This window comes from Mobula hypostoma, chromosome 4 (assembly GCF_963921235.1).
Source record: "Mobula hypostoma chromosome 4, sMobHyp1.1, whole genome shotgun sequence".
In the NCBI taxonomy this organism is placed as follows: Eukaryota; Metazoa; Chordata; class Chondrichthyes; order Myliobatiformes; family Myliobatidae; genus Mobula; species Mobula hypostoma.
In genome coordinates, this window is record NC_086100.1 from 7,725,744 (window position 1) to 7,751,774 (window position 26,031).

At 45.0% G+C, this 26,031-nt stretch overlaps 1 protein-coding gene across 1 annotated transcript in view; it reads right to left on the minus strand.

The window, feature by feature from the left end:
- Positions 1 to 3,190: 3,190 nt before the first annotated feature.
- Positions 3,191 to 26,031, minus strand: part of tnfsf10 (TNF superfamily member 10) — a 56,684-nt gene continuing 33,843 nt past the window's right edge. The window contains exon 5 of the mRNA XM_063045279.1: positions 3,191 to 21,994. Within this exon, the coding sequence (XP_062901349.1) occupies positions 21,543 to 21,994 (452 nt within the window). The 3' untranslated portion in view covers positions 3,191 to 21,542. The remainder of the gene's footprint in view (positions 21,995 to 26,031) is intronic.

Here is a 26,031-nt window from a genome sequence, read left to right on the forward strand (position 1 = left end):
AAGAGGTGACAGGGTCATCTAGAGACCCCAGCCTTGGAATCACACTTCTGTTACCTTTTTTTTTTAATTATTCGCATTTCTTGGCTCTTATTTGTTCAGGGAGTAGATCCATTAAGTTATATTCTGCAAATTTCCAGCATCTGCAGAATTCCTCGTGTTTGTGATACCTTCGTACCTCATCTTTTCTCCCCATATTGCCTTTTTAGTTATCTTCTGTTGCTCTTTAAAAGTTTCCCAATCCTCTAGCTTCCCGCTCATCTTTGCTATGTTATACTTCTCTTTTATTTTTATACTGTCCTTGACTTCCCTTGTCCTTACACCCCTTAGAATCTTTCTTCCTCTTTGGAATGAACTGATGCTGCACCTTCTGTATTATTCCCAGAAATACCTGCCATTGCTGTTCCACTGTCATCCCTGCTAGGGTATCTTTCCAGTCAACTTTGGCCAGCTCCTCCCTCATGGGTCCATAGTCCCCTTTGTTCAACTGTAATACTGACACTTACAATTTTCCCTTCTCCCTCTCAAATTGTAGATTAAAACTTATCATATTATGGTCACTACCTCCTAATGGCTCCTTTACCTCAAGTTCCCTTATCAAACTCGGTTCGTTACACAACACTAGATCCAGAATTGCCTTCTCCCTGGTAGGCTCCAGTACAAGCTGCTCTAAGAATCCATCTGGAATCACTCCACAAACTCCCTTTCTTGGGGTCCACTACCAACCTGATTTTCCTAGTCTACCTGCATGTTGAAATCCCCCATATCAACCATAGTATTACCTTTGCGACATGCCAATTGTAACTCTTGATTCAAGTTGCACCCTGTATCCAGGCTACTGTTTTGGGGCCTGTAGATATCTCCCATCAGGGTCTTTTTGCCCTTACAGTTTCTCAGTTCTATCCATACTGACTCTACATCTCCCGATTCTACGTCACCCCTCGCAAGGGACTGAATTTCATTCCTCACCAACAGAGCCACCCCACCCCCTCTGCCTTTCGTTTGGACGTATACCCTTGAACATCCATTTCCCATCCCTGGTCCTCTGGCAGCCATGTCTCTATTATTCCTACAACATCATGCTTGCCAATTTCCAACTGAGCCTCAAGCCCATCCACTTTATTTCTTATACTTCGTGCATTGGTATATAATACTTTTAATCCGATATTCCCCTCACCTTTCTCATCGGTTCCTATTGCACTTGGCCATACTCTCCGATCCCTTCCTGAGCTTTCTGCCCCATTAATTCTGTTGTCTTTCTTAACTTTCCTTATTCTCTCTTTCCCTTCAACTGCATCCTTATATTTCTAGTTCTTCTCCTCGCCCCCCCCCCTCCCCGCCACTACTTAGATTAAACACCCCTGTGTTGCAGAGGCAAACCTGCCTGTCAGAATGCTGGTCCCTCGCCTGTTAAGGTGCAACCCGTCCCTTTTGTACAATTCATTCTTACCAACCAAGAACCTATCAACCTCTGCAATAAATATACTGAATAACTTGGCCTCCACAGCTATCTGTGGCAACAAATTACTCAGATTCACCACCCTCTGCCTAAAGAAATTGCTCCTCATCTCTGTTCCTTGGGGATGTCCTTGTATTCCAAGGCTGTGCCCTCTGGTCCTAGACTCCCCCACAATTGGAAACATCCCCAATGCTACGTAAGTCCTGGCCATTGGCCTATTGATAAAGTTAATGAGAGGGAAAGGTCTGACACAGATACAATTGGACCAAATTGCCCCCCACCCTTGTATCCCACACCACCAGGTTCAGGAACAGTTATTACCCCTCAATAATCAGGCTCTTCAACCAGAAGAGATAACATTACTCAACTTCACTCACCCCAACACTGAACTGTTCCCAGAACCTATGGACTCACTTTCAAGGACTCTTCATCTCATCTTCTTGATAATTATTGTTTATTTTCATATTATTATTAATTATTTCTCCACTCAAGCTGGTAAAAGTACAGGCATAGCGAAGTATGCTCATTTCCCAATTGCTCGGAACTTTCGGATAATTCCCATAGCGTTTATAGTATTGTGATTTTATGATGATTTACACAGATATTTCTGTGTAGACCGAACTGTTTGATGCTATTGTGTAGTGACTTTGTGATGATACCAGTTGTAGATATCACTATCGGAACAAAATAAACACTGTTCATGTTCCATTACCTTTCAATTTCCTCTTGTAATTCAGCATATTTCTGGAGTTTTTCCACTTATTGATTTCTGCAAGTTATGTGTGTTTGGAATGGTTACATCTATTAAATTAGTTGTTCTTGCTTGCTTATCCTGTAATATTATTTTCTTTTTTATTTTTTTCTTCGTAGACAGTGTGTTGTCTATTGCACATTGGTATCTGTCAGCCCTTTTTGGGTGTGGTCTTTAATTCTATTGTGTTTCTTGTATTAACTGTGAACGCCTGCAAGAAAATGAACCCCTGGTTTATATATGGTGACCTGTATGTACTTTGATGATAAATTGACTTTGAACTTTGAAATTAGACCTTCACGCTTCATTTCAGAATAAGTTTCAGTAGCCACTCCGAGAAAGTTACCACCCATCACCTCTCCAACGTTCCCGTCAAAATGTCTAAATCCCTTCTGTGTGCAGAGGGATGGGTCAGTGGGAAAGGAGCTTCCTTTCAAAACACAAGATATCAATAAGCTTGCAAGATTGCAAAGAAAGTTTTTAATCATGCGCAAAGCTCAAAGTAAATTTATTATCAAAGTACATATACGTCACCACATAGAACCAGGAAATTCATTTTCAATAGATCCATAATACAATAATAACCATAACAGAATCCATAAAAGACCGCACTTGCAGAAGACAACGAGCTGTACATACACAAAAAGAAAGACAAAATAATAATAAATAAGCAATAAATATCAAGAACATGATATGAAGAGTCCATGAAAGTTAATCCGTAGGCTGTGGGAATGGTTCAGTGAAGTTGAGTGAAGTCATCCCCTGTGGTTCAAGAGCCTGATGGTTGAGGGGAGATGACTGTTCCTGAACCTGGTGGTGTGGGTGCCAATGCTCCTGTACCTTCCTCCTGTCAGCAGCAGCGAGAAGAGAACATGGCCTGGCTGGAGGGGTCCCTGATGATGGATGCTGCTTGTCTGCGACGTTGTTTCATGGAGATGTGCTTAGTGGTGTGGGTGGGCTGGGCTTTACCCATTACTTGTTGTTGCCAGGACTTGGGGACCTGAGTTATAGGGAAGGTTAATAGGCTTGGACTTTATTCCCTGGAGCGTAGGAGAATTCAATATTCAAAACTCAAGATTCAGAATTGTTTAATGTCATTTTTTGTACACAAGTATAAAGGAGAACAAAATAATTGTTGCTCCAGGTTGGAAGCAGCACAAAAAGCACAGTAAGGTAACGGACACAATAAATATAAATACATAAAATAGCTTATATACATAGATTGATTTTATGTCCATAAAGTGACGCTAGGCCCAGGAGTGTCTGTACATAAGGTGACTGACAGGAAACGATAAAGTAGTGGTGGTTGGGGGTGTGGAGGGTGGGTTAGTGGGTGGAGGTGTTGATCAGCCTTGCTGCTTGGGGAAAGGAACGGGTTTTGAGTCTGCTGGTCCTGACATGGGTGCTGCAGAGCCTCTTCAGTGCAGTTGTTTGCCTTTGTGTTTCGTTCTGTTGTTGTTGCTGCTTAGCATTGTGGGAATGCTGTGTTGGCGCCAGAATGTGTGGCGACTCTTGCCGGCTGCCCCCAGCACATCCTCGGCTGTGTTATGTTAACACAAACAACACATCTCACCATCTGTTTGACGTACATCTGATAAGTAAATCGGAATCTGAATCTCTGAACACAACTCAAGTGTGGTAGTTCTTTCCAAAGCCTTTGGGTACTGTTAGCCCTTCTGAATCTCAACCCATGGGTTAGATTTCACTATAATCATAGTTGCATAGTACAGAAAGAGGCCATTCAGCCCAACTGGTCCATGTTGACCAAAACGTCCATCAAAGCTGGTCCTAATTGCCTGCGTTTGCCCTAGGTTTCCTATCCATGTCTCTAACAATGTTACTGAACCTGCCCCAACCACTTCTGGCAGCTCATCCCTTATACTCACCACCCTCTGCACGAAGAATCCGCCCCTCAGGATCCTCCCTTCTCACTTAAACCTACTTTTTGACTAGCTGACCCTGGGAAAAGACCATAAGACATGGAAGCAGAATTAGGCCATTTGGCCCAATCAAGATAGTGCCCGCATACAACGCTTCCACAGTCAGTAACTTCTAGATTGATGAGGAAACAATTATTTCATTTCTTTTATGTCTTGTATGTCTATGTTTTGTATTGAATGCAAATCTGGAACTGTCGAAACCTGCGATTTGCAGTTTGAGTGTTCCAGAGCACTGCAGTCTCCAGGAGGTGAACCTTGCGGCACGAAGGCCGCGAGAAGGGGCGCGAGCTGATGTACGACTCCGTTTCTCCGATTAAAGCTTCCATTGTGCACTGACTAAAATCAATGAGGAGATTGGAACACCGAGGCGAATGTAGAAGGTAAGTGCCGGCTGCCTGCCTTTTGATCACTAGTGGGACGGCTCTGCTACCGGAGAGGGGAGACTTCCTTCTGATCGCTCTGTTGCCGGATAGGGGTGACGTCTGTTTTCTGATAACTAATGGGATGGCTCTGCTACTGGAGAGGGGAGAGTTTGCCGCTGTACCTGGAGAATGTAACCCAGGTTTTCTGCATCTTGGGTATGGATAGGGATATGGATTTGGACAATAGACTATGGACCTTTTCTCAGTCTTATAGTTTTTATTTTCCGTGTTTTTTTGCCAGTGTTTCTCAATTTTTTTGTGTGCAGGGGTGGGGGATTTGGGGAGGGTTGATGATCATACTGCAGTTCTTTTTCTCGGGAGAAGAAAAATTTCAGAGTTGTATGCTTTGAAAATAAATGAACCTTTAAACCTTTGGACCTTTGAGTCCATTTCGCCATTCAATCATGGTAATTTATTGTGTCTCTCAACCCCTTTCTTCTGCCTTTTCCCATAACCTTAAGTTCAAAAGTTCATTTATTATCAAAGCGTGTATCCATACAACTCTGAAATTTGCTTTCTCCAGATAGCCACGAAACAAAGAAAGAGCATGAAAGTTATTCAGAGAGAAACATCAAACCCACCTGTCCCCCCAGTACAAAAAAAAAAGAACAGCATCCCAATTATCAACCCCCAAAATCCCCCTCTTCCAACACAAAACTGAACAGGAACGACCCCTCTCCCACACAAAAACTAACAGAACATTTACAGAACAAAAAAATCCCAAACATTCTCCCCTCACACAACAAAACAGAAAAAAACACAGAATATGAAAACCATCAGTCTGAAAAAGTCCACAGTCCATAAACACAATAGTCCAATCCATAATGCAGAACCATGATACCATCCTCCGATATCACCCACATTCATCGAAAGAGCGGGATACCACACGAGGTAGAGGCCTACCCGCCCACCAGAGGCCAAACACAAATTCCTTTGCCAGCAGCGATGAAAAGACAGGCAGTTGGCACTGAAACTCTTGCTGGCCTTCTGCATTCGCCTTGATGTCTCAGTCTTCCTTGGCACTTTAATCGGTGATTAATGGACACTTTAACTGGCAAACAGCAGTTAAACGTCGGCCGCACCAAGTCTCAAAGTTTCTTCGCACGAGGCCGTCCAAATACGTGTTCGCTTCCCAGAGACAGCAAAACACTGTCTCAAATGATCTTTGACCCCCCCACCTGTGTTTTATTCACCTTATTGATGCCCTTCATTCTCTCTATACCCCTCACATCTATGTACCTATCCAAACTTCTTGTAAATATTAAAATCAAACTCACATCCATCTCTTCCGCTGGCAGCTCATTCCACACTCTCACCACCCTCTGAGTGAAGAATTTCTCCCTCAGGTTCCCCTTAAATATTTCACCTTTAACCCATGACTTCCAGTTCTAGTCCCTCCCAACCTCAGTGGAAAAAGCCTGCATGTATTTACTCTATCTGTATCCCTAAATTTCATAACCTTTATCAAATCTCCCCTCATTCTCCTATGCTTTAGGGAATCAAGTCTTAGCCTGCTCAACTTGTCCCGATAACTCAGTCCCTTGAGTCCAGGCCAAATCGTCATAAATGTTCTTTCTAATCTTTCCAACATAATTACACCTTTCCTCTAACAGGATACACAATACTCCACGTGCAGCCTCACCAAAGTCTTGTGCAACTGCAATGGAATGTCCCCTGTCTTCTACTCAGTGCCCTGACTAATGAACACCAGTGTGCCAAAAGCCTTCTTCGCCACCCTGCCTAACTGCAATGCCACTTTCAGCAAACCATGTCCTTGTCATAAGACATTCAAAGTTCAAAGTAAAATTATCAACGTACACATATCTCACCATATACAAGCCTGAGATTCATTTTCTTGTGGGCATGCACACTGAATCCAAGAAACACAATAGAATTCATGAAAGACCTTACCTTACCTGACAGGATGAATAAGCTAGCAATTTGGAAAAGACAATCAACTGTGAAAATACGAAAAGAAACAAAATAATAATAATAAATACATAAGTAAGTATTAAATATCAAGAACATGAGATGAAGAGTCCTTGAAAGTGAGTCCATAGGTTGTGGGAACAGTTCAGTGATGGGGTGAGTGATGTTATCCCCTCTGGTTCAAGTTATCCCCTGATGGTTGAGGGGTAATAACTGTTCCTGAACCTGGTGGTGTGGGACCTGATGGTTGAGGGGTAATAACTGTTCCTGAACCTGGTGGTGTGGGACCTGATGGTTGAGGGGTAGTAACTGTCCCTGAACCTGGTGGTGTGGGACCTGATGGTTGAGGGGTAATAACTGTTCCTGAACCTGGTGGTGTGGGACCTGATGGTTGAGGGGTAATAACTGTTCCTGAACCTGGTGGTGTGGGACCTGGTGGCTGAGGGGTAATAACTGTTCCTGAACCTGGTGGTGTGGGACCTGATGGTTGAGGGGTAGTAACTGTCCCTGAACCTGGTGGTGTGGGACCTGATGGTTGAGGGGTAGTAACTGTCCCTGAACCTGGTGGTGTGGGACCTGATGGTTGAGGGGTAATAACTGTTCCTGAACCTGGTGGTGTGGGACCTGATGGTTGAGGGGTAATAACTGTTCCTGAACCTGGTGCTGTGGGACCTGATGGTTGAGGGGTAATAACTGTTCCTGAACCTGGTTTGTGTCATGAGGCTCCTGTACCTTCTTCCTGATGGTAGCAGCAAGAGGAGAGCCTGGCCTGGATGGTGGATGCTGCTTTCCTACAACAGCGCTCTGTGCAGATGTGCAGACTGGTGGGAACTGAGCCATATCCATTACTTTCCGTAGGATTTTCCATCCAAGGGCATTGGTGCTGCCATTCCAGGCTGTAATACAACCGGTCAATATACTCTCCACCACATTTCTGTATAAGTCTGCCATAGCTTTTAATGTCATGCTGCTTCACATACTGCTAAGTAGAGGTGCTGCAATACTTTCTTCCTAATTGCACTTGCGTGTTGGGCCTCGGCCAGGTCTTCCGAAATGATAACAACAAAGAATTTAAAGTTGCTGATCCTCTTCACCTCTCTAATCCCCCGATGAGGTCCTCGGGTTTCCTCCTCCTGAAGTCAATCATCAGCTCCTTGGTTCTGCTGATATTGCGTGAGAGGTTGCTGTTGTGACACCATCTGGCCAGATTTTCAGTCTCCCTCCTTCGTCACCACCTTTGATTTGGCCAACTTAAGTATGGCACTGGAGCTGTGCTTAGCTTCACAGTCTCGAGTGTTAAGCAATTAGAACGGTGTCCTCAGCAGATTGCAGATCTCACAGTTTATCCAGGGCTTATGGTTGCAGAAGGCTCTGAATGATTTTGCGGGAACACACGGATTTAGAATCGTTTTTCTAGTTTGTCACAACTATAGTGTATTCATTCAGACCCTCCAATCAGTCCTTGAACATGGCCCAGTCCTTTGACTCAAAGCAATCTCATAGCCGCTCCTCAACCTCCTGCAACCACCCCCTTGTGTCCTTATCGCTGGAGTCTGGCTCTTTAGCCTCTGTCTGTATGCAGGTAGGACAGCCGAGTGATCAGATTTCTTGAAATGCGGTCTAGGCACGGGAGAGTAGGCATCATAATCAGAGGATAGACCCCTGGTGCTGCAGGTGATATGTTGATGATAAATGAGCAGAGATTTATTCACACAAGCTTGATTGAAATCTCTGATGATCATTTGAAAGGTGTTGGGATAGGCTATTTCTGTTTGCTGATAGCAATATTCATACAGAGGAGCAGGACTGGGCCAACTGGCCCATCCAGTCTGCTCCACCATACCATCATAGCTGGCTTATTATTTCTCTCAATCTCATTTGCCTGTCTTCTACCCATAATCTTTGATGCCCTGATTAATCAACAACCTATCAAACACTGATTTAAATATCCCTAGTGACTTGGCTTCGACAGCTATCTGAGGCAATGAATTCCACCTATTCTGTAGAGATATCCTTCTATTCTGCTCCTATGTCTTATACTGAGGCTGTGCACTCTGGTCCTAAACTCCTCCACCACTAAAAATATCCTTTCCACATGAACTCTATCTAGGCCTATCATTGCCCATTCTCCTAATGTGTCTAACTTTTGCACGCTCCCTGCTTCCTCAACATTCCTTTCCTTCCATCTAAACGTTGGCCCTGAAACATTGACTGCCCACTTTGCCCCACAGATGCTGCCTGAATCGCTCATTTCCTCAAGCAGTTTATATTGTTGCTCCATTTCAAACTCCTTATTGTGCAGTGATGGGATTCCTACAGCAGGATCATGCTCCATCTGCCAGTCAACACTTAATTCTCAGGAACACCTCCCCCCTACCCCCAGGGTTTGAAAGCTCACTGAGATTTGCTGACTCTCCACAAAGATAGGGGACTCCCTCTCCCCTATTTGTGACATTTACCCAGAGCATTGCAGCCGAAGTGCCCAAAACATTGTCGAGGATCCCGACCATCCAACGCACAATCTCCCTGACCCACTACCGTCAGGAAGGGGGTTCAGGAGCATCAGGACTAGGACTGCCAGACTGGGTAAGAGCTTCTTCCCTCAGGCTGTGAGACTAATGAATACCCTGCCACCATCGAGGTCTCGTCACAGGGATAGTGAGCTGTTTACTGCTCACCGTGCGTTTACCTATACTGTGCACTTCATGCTTTTTCAATTCTACTTAGAGTCATAGAGGAGTACAGCACAGCAACAGGTCCTTCGACCCAACTAGTCCATTATGAAACCATTTAAACCGCCTACTCCTATCGACCTGTACCGGGCCATAGCCCTTCATATCCCTACTATCCATTTACCTATCCAAACTTCTCTTAAACATTGAAATTAAGCTTGAATGTACCACTTGTGTTGGCAGCTTGTTCCAAACTCTCACGACCACCTGATTGAAGAAGTTTTCCCTCATGTTCCTCTTAAACGTCTCACCTTTCACCATTAACCCATGACCTCTAGTTCTAGTCCCTCCCACTCAGTGGAAAAAACCTGCTTGCATTTACCTTATCTATACCCTGCATAATTTTTGATGTCTCTGTCAAATCTGTAAATTTTCTCTGTACTCTTTCGACCTGTTTACATCTTTCCTGTACACAATTCTCTGCACAATCTGCACACAATACTCCACATCAGGGCTCACCAGTGTTGTACACAACCTCAACATAACATCCCATCGCCTGTATTCAATACATCGATTTATGAAGGCCAATGTGGCAAAAACTTTCCATATGACCCTATCTACCTGTGATGCCACGAATTATGGACCTGTATTTCCTGATCCCTCTGTTCTACCGCACGCCTCAGTGCCTTGCTGTTCACTGTGTAAGACCTACCCTAAAGTACAAAACCTCTCACTTGGGTGCATTAAATTCCATCTGCCATTTTTCAGCCCATTTTTCCAGCTGATGCAGATCCCTCTGTAAGTCATGATAGCCTTCCTCACTGTTCACTACACCCCCAATCTTGGTGTCATCCTCAAATTTGCTGATCCAGTTAACCACATTATCATCCAGATCATTGATATAGATGACAAATAACAACGGACCCAGCACCGATCCCCGTGGCACACCACTAGTCACAGGCCTCCAGTCAGAGAGGTAACCATCTACTACCACTGTCTGGCTTCTCCCACAGAGCCAATGTCTAATCCAGTTTACAGCCTCATCCTGCATGCCAAGTGGCTGAACCCTCTTGACCAGCCTCCCTTGCAGGACCTTGTCAAATGCCTTACTAAAGTCCATGTTGACAACATCCTCTGCCTTGCCTTCATCCACTTTCCTGGCAACCTCCTAGAAGAACTCAGTAAGATTGGTTAGACAAAACCTACCACACATAAAGTCATGCTGACTATTCTTAATCAGTCCATGTCTATCCAAATACTTATATATCTGGTCCCTTAAAATAGCCTCCAATAACTTTCCCACAGCTGATGTCAGATTCACCAGCCGATAATTTCCTGGCTTATGTTCAGAGCTGTATAATCTTCCTAGTTCTGGCCTCACGAGCACAATGCATGGGTAGCAATCCTGAGATCACAACCCCCCAGAGGTCCTGCCCTTTAACTTAGCACCTAACTCTCTGAAATCCCTATACAAAACCTTGTCACTCGCCCTACCCATGTCATTGGTACCTACATGGATCATGACCTCCATCTATTCACACTCCCACTTAAGAATGCTGAGGACACAATCTGAGATGTTCCGGACCCTAGCACCCGGGAGGAAACATACCATCCAGAAATCTCGTTCTCACCCACAGAACCTCCTGTTTGTTCCCCTAACAAATGAATCCTCTATCTCCCCCGCACGTCTCTTCTCCCCACATTTCTTCTGCGTCACAGAGGCAAACTCAGTGCCAGAGACTGACCACTGTGACTTTCCTCTGGGAGGTCATCCCCCTCCCCTGAGAGTATCCAAAGTGATGTACCTGTTGTTGAGGGGGAAGGACACAGGGATACTCTGCATTTGCTCCTTAACTCCTTTCCCCTTCCTGACTGTCACCCAGTCTCCCGTGTCCTGCACCTTGGGTGTAACTACCTCACTACATGTCCTATCTATCACCCCCTCAGCCTCCCGAATGATTCGGAGTTCATTCAGTTCCAGCTCCAGCTCCTTACTACAGATTGTTAGAAGCTGTAGCTCCTTGCAAGAGGAGCATTCAACTATCCTGCCAGGCATCTCTACTGTCCGAACTGAGCAGATATAATGAAGGGAAGGGGGAAATAAAACTTTACCTAGAGCTTTTTCCTTTTGCTTTCTCTGACTGAAGCCTCTCTTGCCTGAATCCTCGAAGAGCTAAAGTCTCAAGATTACCACTCCAACTCGACCCACTCAGACAATGGCTGCAGCATTTACCCCAGCCTTCCTTTAATTTGCTCTTCTAATCAATCCCAAATGCGGCCTGGTGGCTGGTCAGAGCTCAGTTACGCTGTAGCAATCCGCCACTGCCTTTTTCTACTCTGCCGTGGACCTGAGTGAAATCCCCTCCTCTCAATTTCTGATGTCCGAATTGTTTGCTGGTCAAAGGTTAATTACCTTATTTTATTAACTTATTTATGGTAATAGTTTGTTTGATGTGATGTGTGTCGTGTAGGTGCACCATGGTCCAGAGGAGCATTGTTTCGTTTGGTTGTAAGTATGGACAGTCAGATGGCAATAAATGAACTTGTACTTGCATTTCTCAAGTGAAAGGATTGGTCCCTGATAATGGCGTTGAGAACTTTCCCATTTCTCTCTCCTTTCTTGGTTGAACATGTGATCAGGTGTAGCAGCACCTGATGGTCTTCTAGAGAACGTCTCCAGTCTTTAGCTGTCAGTTTTGAGACCAGGAGTAGAGCCAGTAGTGGATGGTGTTTCCTTGTACCTGCTACCCTTCCTCTTGGTGGTGGAGATCCCAGATGTGAGTCGTGCTGCTGGGAGTGGCTTCAGAGAGGAAACACCGCAGACACTGGGCGCTAGTGCTGGAGCAAGTGAAGGTTCAGTATAAACGATGGAAAAATGACTTAGATGAGGAGTGGAAAGGTGTGTCAGATGACACAAAGATTAGTGGTGTTGTGGATAGTGTAGAAGGTTGTCATCGGTTACAACAGAACATTGACAGATGCAGAGCCTGTCTACTTCTGCTTCAAATATTCCAGTTACTGAGAAGTGGCAGATGGAGTTCGATCCAGAAAAAAAGTGCAAACTGATACACTTAGAAAGATCAGACTTGAAAGTCCAATACATGGTTAATGTCAGGTTAATGATGTGGAGGAACAGAGATATCACGGGCTCCACATTCATAGATTCATCAAAGTTGCCACACAAATTGATAGGGTCAAGAAGAAGCGATATGGTGTGTTGTCCATCATTAGTTATAGGATTGAGTTCAAGAGCCACGAGGCAGCTCTATTAAACTTTGTTTAGAGCACACTTGAAATATTGTGCTCAGTTCTGGTTACCTCATTATAGAATGAATGTAGAGGATTTAGAGAGGGTGCAGAGGTGATTTAGCAGGATGCTGCCTGGATTAGATTAGAGAGCATGTCTCCTGAGGAAAACGTTGAGCAATATCGGGCTTTTCTCTTTGGAGTGAAGGAGGGTGATGGTGCAAGATGATAAGGGACATAGATTGAGTGGACAACCAGTGTCTTTTCCCCCCAGGATGGAACAACTTTAAGACATAATTTTAAGGTTGTTGGAGCAGACATCGAAGCTCCTTTTTAACACAGAGAGTGGTATGTGCATTTCCAGGAGTGGTGGTAGAGGCAGCTGCATTAGGGACATTTAGGAGACTCCTAGAGAGGCACCTGGATGTAAGAAACATGGAGGGTTATTTTGGAGGGAAGAGTTAGATCGATTTCAGAGTAGGTGAAAAGGTTGACACTACATCATAGGATGAAGGGCCTGTACTTTGCTGTAATACTCAGTGTCCTGTGCTCTGTGGCAGACATCCCACCCTGCAAAACCTGATTTCAGGGAGGTAGCACCATCAATTTGCGGGAGACTCCTGGAACTTCTGGGAGAGGTGGGATGTCTGCTATGGGCTGCTGAGCAAACTACAGACCTCTGCCAGTCTTCACTCCTTTTGACTGAGCTGTTCTCATCCAGGCAATTGAAATGTCACACCACACTCAAAACTTTGGTGCCAGCCAGATGTTTGCAAGAACATGTGACGATCAATACTGGTGTCCATATCAGTATTTGGATATTAAACAGTAACAAAGACAATACTATTTAAAAACAATCATGGGAATAGCCATGGGAAAGCACAGCACAGAAACAGGCCCTTTGGCCCATCTAGCCCATGCCAAACCATTTCAACTGCTTAGTCCCATCAACATGCACCCTAACCATAGCCATTCATACCATTACATCCATGTACCTATCCAAACTTCTCTTAAACATTGAAATCGAGCTCACATGCACCCTTAGTGCTGACGGCTCATTCCACACTCTCACAGCCTTCTGAGTGAAGAAGTTTCCTCTTAAACCTTTCACACTTATCCCATGACCTCTGGCTGAAGTCCCACTCAACCTCAGTGGAAAAAGCCTGCTTGCATTTACCCTTATAATTATGTATATCTCTATCAAATTTCCTTTCAATCTTCTACATTCTAAGAAATACAAATCTATAGTTCCTTGAAAGTGGCATCACAGGTCGATAGGGTCATAATGACATTTGCCTTCATAAATCAATGTATTCAACACAGAATTTGGAATGTTATGTTGAAATTGTACAAGATGTTGGTAATGACTAATCTGGAGTATTGTGTGCAATTCTAGCCACCTACCTAAAGATATAGAGTCACGGAAAAGTATAGCACAGAAACAAGCCCTTCAGCCCATCTAGTTTGTACTGAACCATTTAAACTGCCTACTCCTAACAATAAGATGGATAGAATACTGAGAAAATTCATAAGGATGTTGCTGGGACTTGAGGACCTCAGTTATAGGGAAAGGTTGAATAGAGGGGAGAATAGAGAGATATACAAAACTACGAGAGGTAAATGCAAGCAGGCTTTTTCACTGAGGTTGGGTGAGACAACAAGAGGTCACGGGGTTAAGAGTAAAAGGTGAAATGTTTATAGGACCATAGAAATCTACAGCACATTACAGGCCCTTCAGCCCACAATGTTGTGCCGACCATGTAACCTACTCTAGAAACTGCCAAGAGTTTCCCTGCCGCATAGCCCTCTATTTTTCTAAGCTCTATGTACCTAGCTAAGAGTCTCTTAAAAGACCCTATTGTATCCGCTTCCATCACCGTCGCTGGCAATGCATTCCACGCACCCACCACTCTGTGTGAAAAACTTACCTCTGATATCCCCCTTATACCTACTTCCAAGCATCTTAAATCTATGCCCTCTTGTGTTAGCCATTTCAGCTCTGGGAAAAAGCCTCTGGCTATCCACATGATCAACGCCTCTCATCATCTTATACACCTCTATCAGGTCAGCTCTCTTCCTCTGTCGCTCCAAAGAGAAAAGTCCAAGTTCACTCAACCTATTCTCATAATGCATGCTGTCTAATCCAGGTAACATCCTTGTAAATCTCCTCTGCACTCTCTCTATAGTATCCACATCCTTCCTGTAGTGAGGTGACCAGAGGGTCTAACAAAGGTCTTATATAGCTTTAACATTACCTCAGGGCTCTTGAACCCAATACCACGGTCAATGAAGGCCAACACACCATACGCCTTCTGTCAACCTGCGCAGCAGTTTTGAGTGTCTTATGGACACGGACCCCAAGATCTTGCTGCTCTTCCACACTCCCAAAAGTCTTACAATTAATTTTACATTCTGTCTCCAAATTTGACCTACCAAAATGAACCACTTCACACTTATCTGGGTTGAACTCCATCTGCCACTTCTCAGCCCAGTTCTGCATCCTATCGATGTCCCGCTGTAATCTCTGACAACCCTCCAGACTATCCACAACACCCCCAACTACTGTGTCATCAGCAAACTTACTAACCTATCTTCCTCATCCAGGTCATTTATAAAAATCAAAAAGCAGAGGGTTCCCAGAACAGATCCCTGAGGCACACCACTGGTCACCGACCTCCATGCAGAATACGAACCATCTACATCCACCCTTTGCCTTCTAATGGCAAGCCAGCTCTAGATCCACAAAGCAAGGTCTCCTTGGATCCCATGCCTCATTACTTTCTGAATGAGCCTGGCATGGGGAACCTTATCAAATGCCTTACTGAAATCCATATGAACTACATCCGCTACCCTACCTTCATCAAAGTGTTTAGTCACATCCTCAAAGAAGGGGAACATGAGGGGGTAATTTTTCACTCTGAGGGTGGTGAGAGACTGCAGTGAGCTGCCAGCGGAAGTAGTGGACGCAGGTTCAATCTAAGTGTTCAAGAGAAATTTGTACATGGATGAGGTCCATGCAGAACTATAGTGCAGGTGGCGGTCCATGGGTCTAGGCAGAAAAATAGTTTGACATGAATTAGATGGGCCGAAGTGGCTGTTCCTTTGCTCGATGAATGTATAAATCTAAGGTTTGCAGTATGGAGGAAATAATGGCAAGTAACATTTTCTCCTCACACAGGAGGCAGCAGAGGCTCACCTTCAGTACAAATTACCTGACCACTTCCTCATGATCCTCAAGGGTTCCGCCATTATCATAGCGACACGCCTGCGTCAACTGCACCTGGACTATTGCCCTCTGTAGGCTATTCCCCTCCCATCCATGTACCTATCCAAGGTAAATGATGAAACCAAACCTGTATCCACCACTTCCACTGGCAGCTCCTTCCACTCTCACCCCCTCTAAGTGAAGAGGTACCCCCTCAGGTGCCCTTTAAACATTCCATGTTTCACCCTTAACACAAGACCTCTAGTTCTAGTTTAACACAACCTCAGTGGAAAAAGCCTGCTTGCATTTACCCTATCTATGCCCCTCAGCATTTTGTACACATCTATCAAATCTCCTCTCAATCTTCTATGTTCCAGGGGAGAAACCCTAACCTGTTCAGCCTTTCTTTATAAACATGAGAAAAATTCTCAATTCTATTCAATTCTATTCAGGAATAATCCAGTCCGCTCTCTGTTCGTCCATCACTGTCTGGTTTGGATCAGCTACGAAACAAGACAAGAATAGACTCCAAAGAACCGTCAGGGCTGCGGAAAGGATTATTGGTGTGAAGCTGCCCTCGATCCAGGACTTATATGCATCTTCCTTACATGCATCAGGAAGCGAGCAAGCAGCATCATTGTAGACCCATCACACCCTGGACATCACCTGTTCCAACTTCTTCCTTCTGGTAGGTGCTTTAGATCACTGTATGCCAGGACAAATAGATACAAGAACAGTTTCTTTCCGTATGATCAGTCTTATGAACACTTGAATTTTAGTCTCTTATAAACCAAGTCCACCTGTACATACACAGGTATACCTCATTGTATATAGTTCACGATTATTTACACTTGTTTTTGCTTTTTGATTCTGTACAGCAAGAGCTCAGGGAAACCGGCATCAAATTCCCTGTATGTGTCCACATACTCGGCGATAATAAAGGACTCTGATTCTGATTTTGATTCTGAAAATCGGCAGATGCTGGGAATCCAAAGCAATACACACAAAATTCTGGAAGAGTTCAGCAGGCCAGGCAGCATCTATGGAGGGGAATAAACTGTCGATATTTCGGACTGAGACCCTTTGTTAGGATTCCTGAAGAAGGGTCCCACTCCGAAACCTCGACTGTCACTCTTTACCATGGATGCTGCCTGACCTACTGAGTTCCTCCAGCAATTTCTGTGTGAACCTTTCTTTATAACTCAGGTCCTCAAGTTCTAGCAAAATCCTTGTAGATATTCCAGCCGAAGGCTATTTTATTTCTCAAGCAGTTTGAGTAGAGTTGAACATATACAATCATCGGTGAATATCTCTGACTTCTGACCTTACACTGAAGAAATATGAAGGGACTACTCTGGTTGCAGTCCATCCAGGATATTCCTTCTTCTCATTGCTGCCATCAGGTAGGAGGTACAGGAGCTTGAAGACCCACACTCAGTTTTTAGAAAAAGCTTATTCCCCTCTGCCATCAGATTCCTGAATAGTTCATGAACTCATAAACATTGCTCCATTATAAACCCAACAGATTCTGTGGATGCTGGAAATCCAGAGTAACACACACAAAACCCTGGAGGAACTCAGCAGGCCAGGCAGCATCTATGGAAAAGACCTTCAGGGCAATACCTTTCATCAGGACTAGAAAGTAAGTTTGGGGGGTGGGGGGAAGAGACCACAATAAGGTGGTGAAAGGGAAGGGGTACAGGGGTAAAGACAGACAGGTGATAGGTGAGATCTGGTGGGTGGGAGAGGGTGATGAAGTGAGAAGCTGGTGGGAAATGTGTAGGGCTAAAGAAGGAAGCTAATATGAGAGAAGAGTGGACTATGGGAGAAAGGGAAGGAGGAGGTGCATCAAGGGGAGGTGATGGGCAGATGAGGAGAAGAGGTCCTTGGCCATAGGGAGAAATAGAAGAATAGGGAAGAAGGGGAAAAATTTACCGGCAGAAATTGATGTCCGTGCCATCAGGTTGGAGTCTACCCAGATTGAATATAGGGTGTTGATCCTCCAACCTTAGAATAACAGTGTGTTAGGAGATTAGTTTCTCCTGTGTGATCCCAGCTGAACATGGTCCAAAGTAGCTCCATGGACTTCCCATAATGTGATGACCCTCAGTTATTCGACAATCTCTACCCCCACAGGGCCCAGAGGGGAACCAGAATGGGAATGGAAAAATGGTGGGGGAGGGCGGGGGGGGGGTAGATATTTCCGGAAGTTATAGAAATCAACGTTCATACCATCAGGTTGGAGACTGCCCAGATGGAATATGAGGTGTTGCTCCTCCAACCTGAGTGTGGCTTCATCATGGCTGAAGATGAGGCCATGGACAGAATGGGAATGGGGCTAGTGGTTGGCCACCTGGAAATTCTTTCTGAGGATGGAGTGAAGGTGTTTCACGAAGTGGTCTCCCAATCTATGTCAGGTCTCACTGATGCAGAGGAGGCCACACTGGGAGCATCAGTTACAGTACATGACCCTGACAGGCTCGCAAGTTGAAGTGTCACCTCACCTGGTAGAACTGTTTGGGTCCCTGAATGGAGGTGAGGGAGGAGGTGAATGGGCAGGTTAGCTTGCAGGGCTAAGGGCCAAGAGGGAGATTGGGGGTGAATAGTCAAGGAAATTATTGGAAGGAGTGATCCCTGCAGAAAGTGGAGAATACAGGGAAGTAAAGATGTGTTTAGTGATAGGATTGGTTTTAAAGCCATAAAACCAGAGGGGGCTTATCAGACATGTCTGACAGCTTATTTAGGAGAAGGAAACCTCTAATCTCAAACCCCCCATTGCCTTGCAGCTATACCCACTCATGGGGAAGGATTCAGAAGTAAAGTGAGAGGGAGAATTGGGAACTGGAGTCCCTAATGCAGTTCCTACATTGAGTTCAATGACGGATGGAATTCTTGCGATGCTGCTGGTGCCAAGTAGTATCGGTCTCTGCCGTTCCTTTGGATTCATCAGCTACATGGACAGGGGGAGCCAGCTGCCTGGGCAACAGCTCGCTCTCCATACCATAATGCCCACTTTTCCATAACACAAAGACAGCCAGAACGCAACATCCACAGTCAACCTCAACCAACAGAGAGCCTCAAGTGGTAACATCCAATTAAAGGTGGTGGAAATTGTGCGGGATGATGTTCTGGATATGGAGGCTAATGGGGTGGTAGATAATGTGATCACTCGAATCAGGGATGATGTGCCTGAAGGCACACACTCAGTGATTTGGGAACAGCTGCTTCCCCAGCACCATCAGATTTCTGAATGGACAATGAACCCATCAACATTACCTCGCTGCTTTTTTTGTGTGCTATTTATTCAATAACTATTCTATGTACATATTTACTGTATTTGTTGTTATGTATCGCAATTTCCAACTGCCACAAAGACAACAAATTGACAAGATATACCAGCGATATTAAAGCTGACTCTCATTTTGACCAGGGCAGATGTGTGCAAATGGAGGAGGATACGTTATTAGTCCTCTTAATGGTTTTCATGTTTTCCAGTTTTTGGTGATTTTTTTGGTCTTTGTACAATACTGCTTTCACAAATAACAACTTTCATGACACACACAGCAGTACTGATAAACCTGATTCTGTTTCCCAAAGTCAAAGGAAAACTCTTTCCATACAAGTTAAAAAAAAAACAAAATAAAACTTTCTCAAATATACATTCTGAGTGCGAGTAGTATTGGCTCAGGAGAATGCGGTTTAGCGGGATAATAAATCAGCCATGGAGCAGCTGATGAATCAGATGGCTTAACACTGCTCCTACGAGGGGTGATTGATAAGTTCATGGCCTAAGGTAGAAGGACTCAATTTTAGAAAACCTAGTTTTTCAACATAGTCCCCTTCTACATGTACACACTTAGTCCAGGGGTCGTGGAGCATACGGATCCCTTCTTTGTAGAAGTGGTCCACAGCAGGGGTGATTGATAAGTTAGTGGCCTTGGGTAGAAGGAGATGAGTCACACAGCTCTCGTTACATGTACGTGCAGTTCAACTCTGAGTGAAAATGCAGAAAGTTTGAAGTTAATAACTCATTTCCTTCTACCTTAGGCCACAAACTTATCAATCACCCCTGCTGTGGACCACTTTCTGGAGGTCCAAGACGCCGACTTCTACAAAGAAGGGATCCGTATGCTCCACGACCACTGGACTAAGAGTGTAAATGTAGGAAAAATAAATGTGCTAGGTTTTCTAAAATTGACTCCTTCTACCTTAGGCCACGAACTTATCAATCACCCCTCGTATGTCTTATGTTGAAGCAGTGGGATTTGGGGTAGGTCATCAGTTCTTAGAATCTATCACATCTTCTGGTTTACGTTGGTGAATGAGGAGGTGAGGATATCGCGAATCAGTGAGACTGGAGATCACAGCCCAGTGGACAGGGTCCCATCACTGGTGAGTCCAGAGTTTGGGCTCTAGTGTTTGGCGATGGGCTGGGTTTGGGATCGATGCTGAGGCTTGAGGGTTGATTGGAAGTCCAGCCATCCAGCCCCATTGGCCGGCGCCCCATGTCTGTTAATCGCTGCAAGACCGCTGGAGAAGTCCACTGTCCACATTCACTGGAGGCCACAGACAGTCTGTCCTGGGTTTAGAGGACATGCCCACAACTTTCTAACCCTAACCTATACATCTTTGGAATGTGGGAGAGAATTGAAGCACTTGGAGAAAACCCATGCGATTACAGGGAGAACATACGGACAACGGCAGGGACTGAATCATAAGCACTAGCCCTGTGAAGCATTACGCTATCCACTACACTACCATGTCATTCCCTGCCTTCTTATCTCAGAGGCCTGTGCACCTCTTCAGTCCTGCTCCATAGGGTTCTGGAGCTTGATGAGCTCGAGTAGTAAGATTGTCAAAGGTTCCGGGGAGAAGGCAGAAGAATGGGATTGAGAGGGATGATAAACCAGCCACAGTGGAATGGCAAGATAGACTCGACGAGACAAATGGCCTAATTCTGTTCCCATGTCTTATGGCTTTTCAAATCAGCTTACACATCCTCTCCAGTGACTTTAGTCAAGTTTGTCCCAATATGAGCAAGGTCAAATATCCACTTTGAAAGGTGGAACCCTGTGGCCTGGCAGAAGGAGATGGATTTGGAGTCGGATCCAGGAGGAATATTGTAAGCAGTTCTGGGCCACACATCTAAAGGGAGGATGTGCTGGTTCTGGTGAGGGTCCAGAGGAGATTCACAAGAATGAAAATCTTGATGTACAAGGAGCATTGATGGCTCTGGACCTGCACTCAATGGAACTCACAAGAATCGGGGGGAGATCTCATTGACACCTACCAGATACTGGAAAAGGTGCACTGATAAAAAGAGGTGAGTGTCGATGGGGTAATGCCAAATTTCTTCAGCCTCCTGAGGAAATAGAGGCACAGGTCAGCTTTCTTGGCTGTGGTGTCTATTTAACAGACATAGAGAGGATTTTCCCAATAGTAAGGGAGGTTAGAATCCATGGGTACAGCACTAGGCTGCCCCTTTAGAAATGAGTCGAGGAGGGATTTCTTCAGCAGAGGGTGTTTGGAATTTATGTCCATGCGGTGGTGAAGGCCAAACCATTGCGTTTATTTCTTCTGGCTTGGCAAGGGGGCATTGAGGGTTGCAGAGAAAAGGGTTTCCTCCTGTACTGTTGAAAAACATAACAACCATGAGGAATGGTGGAGCAGCCAAATGGCCTAATTCTGATCCTATGTCTTATGGAAATCAGCACCAATGAACACACATTTCTCTGCAGATGCTCAAACAGTTAGTCTCTCGCAACCGTTAAGCGACCTTGGGAACGGTTGCTCAATAAAAGAAGCGATGCTCCCTGTAGGTTAAGCATTCTTCAGACTGTTCACTATGGCATGACCTTCTTCTGTGAAGATCACCAACGACCTGAAAACACTGCAGCAGTGTGTCACCAGCGGCCTCCCGCCTAGCCGATGAGAAAGGCTCCAAAGAAACTCGAGCCCCCGGTCACGTCAATCAGACTGACGTTGCTGACTGCCACAAATATCCGGTCTTGGTATCTCAGCTCGAAGATCCCACCCTGGTAAATGGAATGCAAGCCGTATTCCGCATTCCTGGCCCAGCAAGTAGTCCTGGTATGTTTCATCAATAGAATGGGGTCAGGGTAGGCGGTGGTCTTGTAGATGTACTGGGCCATCTGCTTGTTTCTAGAATTGGATAGCATCTCACCCGAACTGGCACCTTTCTCGCTTGACATGTCCTGGTGACGGAAGTAGGTCTGACCATAGACATAGTAGAGCCCAGTTTGCGGAACGATCAGCTCTCCGTTTGTGTACTCCACGTTGTGGAGGAATGCCTGCCCTTTCTTGGGTTCCCATGCCTGTATCTTCTGGCCATGGAGATTCCTTAACGACGTTCCTGCACCACAAGGAGGGAAGGTGATGAGAACCGCAGTGTATTTTACAAACAACAATCTATCACCAACACACAATCATAACGCTTGAGAAACTCAGCGAGGCAGGCAGCATCTATGGAGGGGAATATATAGTCAACATTTTGGGCTGAGGCCCTTCATCAGAAATGGGGACAGAAACAGAGGCATGAGAGAGGAGCTTGCCCAAGTGGATTGAAGGAGGATTCTGACAGAGCAGAGATGGCTAAAGTTTCTGGAAATAGTTTACAAGGTGCAGGATAGATAGGGCCCACAGAGGAAGGAGTTCTCAAATGGCAGGGGTAGGCAACCGTGGCTGACAAAAGTTAAGGACTGCATAAAAGCCAAGGAAAGGATAAAAAATGAGTGGGAAGTTGGATGACTGGGAAGCTTTTAAAATCCAACAAAAGACAACTAAAAAAGCTATGAGAAGGGAAAAGATTGAATATGAGGACAGAATAACCAATAATATAAAGCAGGATACCAAAAGTTTTTTCGGTTATATAAAGAGTAAAAGGGAGGTGGGAGTTGATATTGGACCACTGGGAAATGATGCTGGTGAGGTAGAAATGGGGACAAAGAAATGGCAGATGAACTTAATGGGTACTTTGCATCAGTCTTCACTGTGGAAGACACTAGCAGTGTGCCAGAGGTCCGTGAGTATCAGGGAGCAAGAGTGAGTGTCATTGCTATTACAAACTCAAAAGTCTTAAAGGGGATAAGTCCCTGGACCAGATGGACTAAATCCCAGAGACCTGAGAGAGGTTGCTGAAAAGATAACAGATATATTGGTCATGATCTTCCAAGAATCACTTGATTCTGGCACGTTCCCAGAGGAAGATTGCAAATATCACTCCACTCTTTAAAAAGGGACGAAGGCAAAAGAGAGGAAACTATAGGCCAGTTAGCCTATCCTCAGTGGTTGGGAAAATGTTGAAGTCTATTATTAACAATGAGGTTTTGCAGTACAGGTCAACCTTCACTAACCCAGCACCATTGGGACCTGAGGAGTGCCGGATTAGTGAAAATGCCGAATTACAGAAGGATTACATTAAGCATAATCAGTGCTGGATTATCAAAGGAACCGGATTACAGGTAGTCAGATTAGTGAAGGTCGATCTGTACTTGGAGACTAATGATAAACTATGTCAAAGTCAGCACGGTTTCTGTAAAGGGAAATCTTGCCTGACAAATCTGTCGGAGTTCTTTGAGGAAGTAACAAGCAGGATGGACAAAGGAGAAGCAGTGGATATCCTTTATTGGGATTTACAGAAGGCACTTGAAAAGGTACCACACGAAGCTGCTTAACAAGAGAAAATCCTACGGCCTTACAGGTGAACAGAACGGCTGACAAGCAGGAAGCAGCCAGTGGGAATAAAAGGGGGCCTTTTCTGGTTGGCTGCCAGTGACTAGTGGTGTTCCTCAGGAGTCAGTATTGGGATTGCCATTTTTCACATTGTTTGTCAATGATTTAGATAATGCAATTGATGGTTGTGTGGCAAAGTTTGCAGATGATATGAAGGTACGTAGAGGGGTAGGTAGTGCTGAGGAAGCAATGCAGGACTTAGACAAATTGGAAGAATGGGCAAAAATGTGGCAGATAGAATACAGCGTTCAAAAGTTTATGATAATGCATTTTGGTAAAAGGAACAATAGTGCAGACTATTATCTAAATGAGGAGAACATTCAAACATCAGAGGTGCAGAGGGACTTAGGTGTCCTTGTGCAAGACTCCCAGAAGGTTAATTTACAGGTAAAGAAGGCAAATGCAATGTTGGCATTTATTTCAAGAGGAATAGAATATAAAAACAAGGAGATAATGCTGAGCCTTCATAAGACACTAGTCAGGCCGTACTTGGAGTATTGTCAACAGTTTGGGGCCCCATATCTCAGAAAGGATGTGTTGTCAGTGGAGAGGGTCCAGAGGAGGTTCGTAAGTATTATTCCGGGAACGAAGGGGTTAACATATGAGGAGCATTTGGCAGCTTTGGACCTGTATTCACTAGAATTTAGGAGAATGTGGGGGGGATTTCATTGAAACCTACCAAATGTTGAAAGGACTAGATCAGGTGAATGTGGAGAGGATGTTTCCTATGGTGGGAGTATCCAGAACTAGAGGGCACAGCATCAAAATTGAGGGGAAACCCTTTAGAACAGAGGTAAGGAGAAAATTTTTTAGCCAGAGAGTAGTAAATCTGTGGAATGCTCTGCCACAGACTGCGGTGGAAGCCAAATCCGTGAGTATATCTAAGGTGGAAGTTGATCGTTTCCTGAATGGTCAGGGCATCAAAGAATATGGCTGGAAAGCAGGTGTATGGGACTGAGTGGGATCCAGAATCAACTATGATGGAATGGCGGAGCAGACTCGATGGGCTGAATGGAGTAATTCTGCTTCTATGTCCTATGGTCTTATGGACTGGTAAGGAAGGGGCCTGAAGCCAAAATAAATGGGAAGCAGAAGGGACAGGAGCATAAGCTGGCATGCGATAGGTCATCATAAACACGAGAGGTTCTGCAGAGGCTGGAAATCCAGAGCAACACACACAAAATGCTGGAGAAACTCAGCAGGTCAGGCAGCATCTATGGAAGGGAATAAACAGTTGGCATTTCAGACTGGAACCCTTCATCACTTATGGGCCTGAAACACTGACTCTTGCTTCCCCTCCATAGATGCTGCCTGACCTGCTGAGTTCCTCCAGAATCTTGCTTAAGATTTCCAGCATCTGCTGAACCTGTCTCTGATTGACAAGAAATTTGAACCAGTGGAGCGGAGCAGTGATAGGAGAGGATGGGAAATGGTGATTGACAGATATTTGGACCACTGGAGTGCAGCAATAATAAGAGAGGATGGAAAAATGGTGATTGGCAGATATTTGGACCAGTGGAGTAGAGCAGTGATAGGAGAGGATGGGAAATGGTGATTGGCAGATATTTGGACCAGTGGAGTGCAGCAATAATAGGAGAGGATGGGAAAATGGTGATTGGCAGATATTTGGACCAGTGGAGTGGAGAAGTTGTGGCAGAGGGCCGAATTTTGGTGATTGACAGATATTTGAATCAGAGAAGTTCAAAGTAAATCTATAAATGAAATACATATATGTCCCTATATACTACCTTGAGATGCATTTTATTGCAAGTATTCACACTAGAACAGAGATGGCCCTCTGATGGTCAGGGTTGAACATGGGTGTTGTGTCCTAGCTGTTTACATGATATGCAAAGCCAGGGCAGTACGATATGGAGAGAAAACTGTTGCCATGCAACAAGGTTCCCCTCTCCACCCACCTGATGAATCCAAAAGAACAACAGAGACCAATACAGTTTGACACCCGATGTGTCGCACCAGTTGCCAGTCAACATTAAACTCAACACTGGGCTGTGTCGGGCCTCCAGCTCCGGATTTTTCATTGACATTTACACCCAAAGCCTTGCCCTTGAGTGGGTATAGGCGCAAAGCAGTGGAGGTTTGAGATCAGAGATCTCCTTCTCTGAGATGAGCTGCCAACCATGGCTGACAAGCCCCAACTGTCCAAAGTAACTGGTTTTAAGGTGTCAGTAATCCACCTTTGCCTCTTCTCCTGTCAGTAGAAATGATTCCACGGGGCTTAGTAGCTAAGCCACATGTGAAGGCCCGGAGCTGGACTTGGTTGTCAGAGTCTATTTAAGATGCACGCCACTGGGAGCAAAAAGGCGGGAGGAGAAGATGGCGGCGCGCCTGTGCGTGCGCAGCCCTCCGGTGAAAAATGATATTGTACCTGTTAAATAGGGGCCGTGGACAATTCTGATTTGATGGAGAATGGACGTGAAAGCACAGAGAAACACCTGGAGAAATTTCTGAAACGCCCGTTCGCTGCTGTCGTTACTGTGGGGTCGGGAATCTTTCGGAGGGTAGGCCTCAAAATCCCCGGCCTTGCCCGCTTTTGGCAACCGAGAAGGAGGTCGAATCGTTGGGACAGAGATGCCGCTCAGTACTCGGTGTCGGAGAGCTGATCAGAGCTTGAAGTTTTCGGATGACACAGAGTCG